The 8,844-nt window shown below is 50.0% G+C and overlaps 1 protein-coding gene and 1 long non-coding RNA gene across 2 annotated transcripts; one reads left to right on the top strand and one right to left on the bottom strand.

The window, feature by feature from the left end:
- The first annotated feature begins 343 nt into the window (after positions 1-343).
- LOC119233313 (uncharacterized) lies at positions 344-3,614 on the top strand. The gene is made up of 5 exons (XR_008549785.1): positions 344-707; positions 978-1,010; positions 1,140-1,184; positions 2,242-2,378; positions 3,031-3,614. It is a non-coding gene; the product is annotated as an uncharacterized LOC119233313 (long non-coding RNA).
- On the bottom strand, positions 1,898-7,706 carry LOC119233314 (class I histocompatibility antigen, Gogo-OKO alpha chain-like). The gene is made up of 7 exons (XM_037495555.2): positions 7,523-7,706; positions 6,945-7,214; positions 6,468-6,743; positions 5,619-5,894; positions 5,382-5,498; positions 5,076-5,108; positions 1,898-4,945 (listed from the first exon to the last, which is right to left on the bottom strand). Exons 1-7 carry the CDS (start codon positions 7,584-7,586, stop codon positions 4,902-4,904), a joined length of 1,080 nt encoding a protein of 359 aa, XP_037351452.1. The 5' UTR covers positions 7,587-7,706; the 3' UTR covers positions 1,898-4,901.
- Positions 7,707-8,844: the final 1,138 nt, after the last annotated feature.

Genomic DNA, 8,844 nt, shown 5'->3' with positions numbered 1-8,844 from the left:
GCTCAGAGACCTGCATCCCACCCTGGGCTCTCACCTGCTCTCCCGGACTCCCAGACCAGGCTGTTTTTTGGGGTTTGTGCTCCTCCCTCCAAGCATAGTGTTCTGTCCACTGCAGGATGGTCACATGAGGCTGCTTCAGTGTCCATGGAGGAAACACAAAGCATGAAATGTCTGATTCTTCCTACTCAGGCCCCCAATCGCCCTATGTGACCCATCACCCCATCTCTGAGCATGAGGTTACCCTGAGGTGCTGACCCTGGGCTTCTACCCTGCGGACATCACCCTGACCTAGCAGCAAGATGGGGAGAACATGACTCCAGGAAATGGAGCTGGTGAACACCAGGCTGGGGGTGGCGGGGTATGGAAATTACCAGAAGTGGGCAGCTGTGGAGGTGTCTTCTGGAGAGGAGAAGAGATATACATGCCATGTGCAGCATGAGGGGCTGATAGCACCCCGAGTCCTGAGATGGGGTAAGGAGGGGGATATGGGCACACGGCTGACTCAGGGGCATCAGAAGCCCTTCTGGAGACCTTCAGAGGATCACACTGAGGCCTCAGGTTCAGGGTCTGACCTTCTCTTCCATTCCAGTTCCCCCTCCTCAGTTCTCCATCCTTGCTGTCGTCCTCATTTCCAGCTTGGTTCTCTTTGGAGGTGTGCTCACTGGACACAAGGTGGCTTCATGTGAGGGGCTAGAAGAAGTGCTCAGGTAGGGAAGGGAGTGGGGGAATCTTGTCCACTGGGGGCTTTCATGTCCCAGGGAGAACTTCCTACCCTGTTAATGGGAAGTACCATCCACACGTGTGGCCCAAAGGGCATCTGGTCCAGTCCCCTCTCACCTCCGTTCTTCATTTTTCCCAGTCCAAACCTGGGTCTTTACTCACAGTTCTGGAAACTTCCCTGTGGTGCAGGATTAGAAGATTCCTTTAGGCTTCTGACCTGATTCCTCCCTGGTCTCACATGATGCTTCTTCCCACAGGAGGACAAGGAGGAAGCTACACTCAGGCTGCAAGTAAGTGTGGTCAAGGGTTGGATCCCTGAGCCCCTGGGAACAGTGTAGATGGAGTCCATGTAGGAGTCACTCTCATCTGTTCCTCCTGTGGTCTCATCTCTGACCAAGTTTTGTTGTATTCTCCCCCAGCAGCCACAGTCCCAGTGCTCTGAAATGTATCTCAGCCCCTAAAAGGTGAGACCCTCGAAGACTGCTGGGGGGGTTGGGGTTTGTGGCAGAGAGGCTGGGACAAGATTTTGGGGATGCTTTCAGGAGGACATCTTGAGAATGCAGTGGACCATTGATATTGTTAACACTGAGGTAATTCACCTGAATTTCTTCCTCATTATTTTCTTTTGGGGTATTAGACAGCTTTCCGTGGGCCTGAGTGTTACAGGATTTATTTTTGCCCACATTTTGTGGCTTTATGATCCCCTGGTTTAAACCACTTCACACCTTTGAGAACGGCCCATATCCAAAAGACCAGAAACAACAAGTGCTGGCAAGGATGTGGAGAAAAGGGGACAGTCCTGCATTGTTTTTGGATATAGACTGAGCCAGCCCTTCTGGAAACAGTACTGAGGTTTCTTAAAGAGTAAGTGTGGTTCTGTCATTGGACCCAGCAATTCTACACTGAGGATCTCCTCAGAGAGGATAAATACTCTCCTGTGAAGGAATCTGCACTCCCGTCACGCCACCAGTGCAGCAGTATTTTCAGTAGCCAAGCTATGGTAACCACCTAAACGCCTCCAAACAGGTGACAAATCAAGAATTTGGGATTATATGTATACATATATGTACATATACAGGTGACTCCAAAGGACATGAACGTTGGGGTTTGGGGGAGGGAGCTGTCAGGGGTGAAGATGCCACCACATACTAGTAGGGGCCAGGGTGGGGGGAGGGGAGTCCTGCCCAGCTCTCTATACCTCAAGCCAACTATGAGATATTTCTCAACCTCCTCCACTTCCTCAGGTCTAGTGCTTTTTCAGTCCTGCTCAGAAGCTGCTTCTCCATGGAACTGCATTTATAGAGGTGTTGTTCTGACACTCTCTACTCTGTGTGCAATTTGAATTAATTTATTCTGGAGCTTGATGTTATTTGATTTCCCATCATCTTATGTTGTGTATCCTGTCATTCCTGTTACACACACACACACACACACACACACACACACACTCCCCTCTCCTTGAGAACCAGACCCTCACTCAGCACTGGGGCTACTCTGACCCTCTGTCTCTGGTCCCCTCAGAGTCGCCCTCTCTGCAGTGTCTCTACTCAGCAGTTTCTCAGCAGCCCCAGGAGTCCCTGCACCTCCTGCCTCTGACCTTATGGGAAACCAGCCTCTCAGCCTGCATGACAGTGAGGAGGCGAAGGCAAAGTCCTGAGGTCAGTGACTGATGGAGGAGACAGTTTACTTTTTTTTCTTTTTACCTTCATTGTATTATTCAACTGAGGTTAGCATTGGTTTACAACACTGCATGTGTTCAGAGGCAAGGGTCACACCTCTTCAGATGTTTGTTACATCACACCCACCCTAACGGCACCCACAGTCTTAACCATAGTCCATTGGACCCTCTTCCTACTTTGTTTCCTACTCTTACCCCAGCCCATAGCTTCCATTCTGCAGTCATATATATAGAGTATGTTTTGGTTTAGTTTCATCTGTCCCTGCTTTGTTTCTTTATATTACAAATATGAAATCATCCAGTATTTAACTTTCCCCTTCAAACTTATTTCACTTAGTATCATCCCATCCATATCTATCCATGTTGTTGCAAATCTAATATTTCATCTTTTTCACGGCCGAGTAGTATTCCATTGTGTATATAGCTTGTATTCTTTATCCCTTCACCTACCGCTGGGCACGTAGGTTGTCTTCATTGCTTGGTTATGGTAGACAGTGCTGCAGTGACCATAGGAGGTGCATATTCCTTGGAATTAGTGTTTTTACCTTCTTTGGGTAAATACCAAGGAATGGGATGCCTGACCATGTGACAGGTCTATTTTGAGGAATCTTCATTTTTTTTTTTTTCTATAGGGGCAGGACCAATCTGCTATCCATTGAAAAGAGAGGTTCCAGGTTACCGCCCCGCCCAAGGAAAGGTGGATCTGAGCAGTGATGAGAAGCTAAGGAAGAGGAGGAAGATGTGGAGTAAGATGAGGAAAGGAGACTGGAGGGGGAGCATGGAGCAAAGAGACATGTTAAGAAGAAACCACACTTGCTTCTCACTTGGACTTGTGCCAGGGAGTTGGGGACATGGAAAGAAACATGTGAAAGAGACAAAAATGTGAATGAGAGACCCATCAGGAGGCTGACAATGGCAGCTGTTATCTTGATGTGGATTTTGATTTTGTTCTTGTCCTTCCAGACTCACCTGGCCCTTCCTGCCCCTTTCCCATGGGTCTCTACCAGTAGGTGCCTCAGCCTTGTGGCAGGCGTTCAGGCCCCAATGGGCCTGCTTTGGGCCAAGCCTGTTTGGCTGGGCATTTACCCATGAGGGGGATGGGTAACTTTGAGTGCTTCACTTGGGAACTATTCTAACTATATTCTTTCTCTTCTCTCTCTCTATTGCACACTGATTTTTTATTTTATACTAATTGTATTAAAGTGCTTTTCTATTGACGATCTTACACTTTAGAGTAGTTTTGTCTTTATGCAGCTGATGGCAGATCCCATGTAGAATGTGCAGTTTTGAGGGCCCAGGGAACCCCTCATTCTGCCCACTAACAAGAGGAGACATCATTCCCACCCACCATGTGCCAGAGTTCCTTTTCCTCCACACCCTTCAATGGGCCATTCTCACAGTGTGAGGTGGTAACTCATTATGGTTTCAATTGGCATTTTCCTGACAGCACATGACCAGCATTTATCCATGTACCTATTGGCCACGTGTGTGTCTTCTTTAGAAAAAGTATATATTTAGCTCCTCTGCCCCTGTTTTGACTTGTTTTCTTGTTTTGGAGTTCTTCGTAGATTTTGGATATTAACTCCTTGTTGGATTGATGATGTGCAAATAGTTTCTCCGATTTGATATTGTCTTTTCATTTTAACGATAGTTTCCTTCACTATGTAGAAGCTTTTTTCTGATGTGATTCCATTGGTTTCTTTTTGCTTTTGCTTCCTTGGAGCACAGAAGGCATTATGGGCAGTGAAAATACTCTGTATGATATTCTCATGATGGACACAGGTCATTATACATTTGTCCAACACCCCAAGAATGGACAACACCAGAGTGAACCCTGAGAGAAACCATGACTTTGTGACTGTGACATGCAGGTCCATCACTTGTAGTCGACGTGTCAGTCTGGTCTTCACACATGATTTGGACATGATGTGTGAAGAGTTTTATAAGTTGAGGAATGAAGTGTAATTTACTTTAGAAAGCATATTTCATGCTCATACAAGAACATTTAAATAACACTCAAGGATACTCATCAGTCATTCCCCTCTACCCCCAACACCCCAGTCAGCCAATGTCTGCTCAAAACCAGTTAGCAATTTATCTTTTATCTTCTAATACATATATATTGGAGATATATGTATCTCCATGCTCCTGTCTGGGCGATAGTGTTTGTTTTCCCATCAGTAAAGGAGTTCAGGTCACAGATGCGGGGAAACATTTGCAAATCACGAATCTGATAAAGGACTGTATCTACAAATAATGCCTAAAACTCAATGATCAGAAAGAAATAACCCAATTTTAATAAGGACAAAAATAGTGTAATAAATGAATGGCAACTCATTTGTAAAAATGTACAAAACTTCCACACAAACAGCAACTGTAGTCATAGAAAAGTAAAAATATGAACAAATGCTCAATATCACAGTTAAGAACAACAGTGACACCATCACCCTGCTGCCCAGGGTGTGCATAACAGGAGCCTCATCAGGTTCATTGTAAAAGATCCTTAGGGGCTGAGAGACACATCAGAGCCCTGGGCACTGTCGCTGCCTGGTTGAGAACAAAACAGAATCTGGTCAGAGATGAGACCACAGGAGGGAGTGATAATGGTGACTCCCCCATGGAGTCCATTTACACTGTCCCCAGGGGCTCAGGGATCAAACCACTGATCCACACCTACCTGCAGCCTGAGTGTAGCTTCCTCCTTGTCCTCCTGTGGGAAGAAACATCATGTGAGACCAGGGAGCAGTCAGGTCAGAAGACCTAAAGGAATCTTTTAATCCTGCAGAACAGGGAAGTTTCCAGAACTGTGAATAAAGACCCAGGTCAGGACTGGGAAAAAATGAAGAAAGGAGGTGAGGGGGACCAAATGCCCTCTGGGTACCATACATATGTGAGGATGGTAATTCCCATTAACCAGGTAGGGCAAGTTCTCCCTGGGACTTGAAAGCCCCCAGTGGAGAAGACGCCCCCAGTCCCTTCCTACCTGAGTCTTTCTTCCTCCACATCACAGCTGCAGCCACCGCAGTTCCAGTGAGCAGAGCTCCAAGGAGAACCAGGCCAGCAATGATGCCCGCAGTGGGGATGGAGGACTGAGGAGGCACTGGAAGGGAAGGGAAGATCATACCCTGAGCCCCAGACCTTATCCAGACCCTCTGAAGGGCTCCAGAAGGGCACCTGAAGGCCCTGAGAACAGCCTCAGTGCCCACATCCTCCTCCTTACCCCATCTCAGGACTTGGGGCTCCAGCAGACCTTCATGCTGCACATGGCATATGTATCTCTGCTCCTCTCCAGAAGGCACCACCACCGCCGCCCACATCTGAAAGGTTCCATCTCCCCCAGGCCTGGTCTCCACCAGCTCCATCTCCTGGGTCAGGTCCTCCCCATCTCGCTGCCAAGCTAGGGTGATGTCCGCAGGGTAGAAGCCCAGGGCCCAGCACCTCAGGGTGACCTCATGCTCAGAGGTGGGGTGGTGGGTCATGTGTGTCTTTGGGGGATCTGAGGTGGTAAATCAGAAAATTCACTTTGTGTTTCCTCCATGGACACTGAAGAATCCTCATGAGACCATCCTCACAATGGACAAGACAACTGGTGTGGCAGGAAGAAGCATAAAATGTAAAAAACAGGATAATCTGGGGAAATCTGTGAGATTCTCCTATTATTAGAAAGTTCTAGAATGAGGAAGGAAACCCAGGGTAGGATGAAACAGATGGAGAAGAACAAAGACTTTTTACTCCTGACCTGGGTTGAAGGTGAATGACACAGAAAAGCAGGAATCACATAAATGAAAATGTTCTCAGACCAGAAACAAGACTGAGAGAGAAACTCGTGGTTCTCAAACAGGCCCCTGGTCAAAAGGACCCGGTGACGCGTGATGTCAGGGACTGTCTGTCTTTCTCAGGAGAGACTGGATCCCTTCCCTGTCCTTCAGGAGAAGCCCGAGTCTCTGGGAGTCTCTCTAGTGCAGAACATGAAACCCAGGGGAGTCCCCCTCTCGGGACTAGAGAGAGGACTCATTTCCCGCAGTGACTCCAGGCAGGGGGGGACCGGGAGCCTCCATGCCCCTCTTACCCGTGCGCTGCAGAGTCTCCTTCCCGTACTCCAGGAATCTGTGCAGCCACCTCAAGCACCTGCCCTTCACATAGTTCCTGATGTGATTTGCCATGCCCTGGGCCTCCCACTGGCTCCAGGTGGTCTGAGCTGCCATGTCCACTGCGGCCCAGGAGCTCAGGTCCTCGTTCAGGGCGATATAATCAGCACCGTCATAGGCGAACTGCTCATACACACGGAGGAGGCAGCCGTCGGGCCCCACCTCGCAGCCAAACATCTCCTGGAAGGTGTGAGACCCTGTCCCCGCCCGTGTCACCCTGTGGTCACCCCGCCCGCACCCCCCTCCCGCCGGGAATAAACTAAACAGAATGAAATGGGATGAAAGTCCTGCTGGCTGTTCCCAGGCAGGTTGCAGAGAAGCCTGGAGGGGGAGACCCCGAGCGACCCCCGTCAGTGGGGATGAGGGTGCTGACCCGGCCCGGACCCGCGCCAGCTCACCGGTCTCACTCTTGTTGTAGAGGCCGCGCAGGGAGTCCAGCTGCACGCGGTACCACAGTGTGCGCTCCCTTGCGATCTGTGTCTCCCGGTCCCACTCCTCCTGCTCCACCTGCTCCGCCCAGTGCGCCCGGGGCTCCACTCTCTGGTCCGGGGAGTCGCTGTCGAACCGCCCGAACAGCGTGTCGTCCACGTAGCCCACCGAGATGAAGCGGGGCTCCCCGAGGCCGGGCCGGGACATCGCGGTGTGGAAAACCCTCATGGAGTGGGGGCCTGGGGGCGGGAGGGGAGACCCGGGCTATTCTTCTCCCTTTCCGGGGCTCGAGTCCCAGGGGGCGCCCACGAGACAGAAAGTGGGTGAAAGACGAGTGAGACCGAAAAGCGGCTGCGGGACGAAAATGGCCGGGACTCGGGGGGCCAGAGGAGGCTGGGGTCTCGGGGGGACGGAAAGGGGCCAGGACGGGGCGGGGCCGAGGTGGGGGGACAACTAGGGCTGCGGCGAGGTCGCGCCTTTCCCACGCCCGCCCCCGCCCTCGCTCCCGCCTCTGGGAGCGCCCTGTCCCCTCCCGACCCGCACTCACCCGCCCGGGTCTCCCTCGGGGCCGCGGCCCCCGCGAGCAGGAGCAGGAGGGCTGCGCCCCCCATCCCCCAGGACGCGCCTCCACCCGGGCTGGGGAGATGGAGTCCCGGCGGGCGGGCGAGGGCTTTGGAACGGGAGCCGCGGGGCTGCTGATTGGCTGCTCTGGAGACCTCCAGGCAATGGGGAGTGAGCCCTGGGGTGACTCACCAGTATCCAGGAAGGAGGACCCGACAAGAGCTGTGAGAAGTGAAACTGGGGAGGTGAGGAAGCCCCAACAGTCACCTTCCAGCCCCAGACAGCGCCCTGGGGACTGAGACCTTGGGAGCCACACCTGAGACCCCTCCTCTCCTGCACCAAGACCTTTGTCACACGGTCTTCCCGAGTCCAGGCCCAGGAATTGGGTCAGCGATTCTCAAACATTTTTCTTTCAGGATGTCTCTACAGTCTCACAATTTATTACGGATCCCATGTATAATTTTTTAGGTGGGTTATAGCTTTAAATATTTACTAGAATAAAACCTTTCAAAAAGATGTTATTACTTCTTTACTTTAGAATATTAATAACCAATGTATGCTAACAAAGCATTTTTAAGAAAATAACTTTCTGTAAATGTAAGGATAATTGCACAATTGTATGAATTTTTTTTTAAAGTTACCTATTGTTTCACTACACTTTATATATAGTGTTAATTACACTGGGATCAAGTTATCAAAAATCATGTGTTTTACTTTTTACCACAGATCCCAAATGAAAAATTAGTCCATACTGTAAGTTGTCAAGTTTATAGTGATAGGACTCAATTTTCCATAATTTTGGTTTTCTCTGGGAGTTTACATTTTATTAAGGCAACAAGTGCCCTCAGTTCATTTTTATTTATTTATTTTTTTAAAAGATTTATTTATACAAGCATTGGGTACAGTCAGAAGCGTGGGAGGGTGAGAGAATTCACCAGAGCCAGAGCGGGGAGCAGAGCAGGCAGAAGGACCGAAGTACACTGCTGAGGGGAGCAGCGGGCAGCAGGACAGGTCTGCGCGCCATGTGGGACCCTCCTCCGGTGGCCAGGGAGCAGCCGGGGATCGGATCAGCGCCCCAGCCCTGCAGAGGCTGCGAGCAGCTTCACAACCCAGCACTCAACCACTGCGCCACTGGGGAGGCCCTCAGTTGATTTTTATTTTTTTTTATTTTTTTTATATAGGCATGTTTTATTTATTTGTTTGTTTGTTTTGTTTTTTGTTTATACATGCACTCGTACAGTCAGAAGCACTGGAAGATGAGAGAATTCACCAGAGCCAGAGCGAGGAGCAGAGCAGGCAGAAGGACCG

The sequence above is a fragment of the Talpa occidentalis genome, unplaced genomic scaffold (assembly GCF_014898055.3).
Source record: "Talpa occidentalis isolate TD23 unplaced genomic scaffold, MPIMG_talOcc4v2.1 talOcc4.75, whole genome shotgun sequence".
NCBI lineage: Eukaryota > Metazoa > Chordata > Mammalia > Eulipotyphla > Talpidae > Talpa > Talpa occidentalis.
Note: the sequence above shows the minus strand (reverse complement) of the source record. Positions and strands in the feature narration are given on the sequence as shown.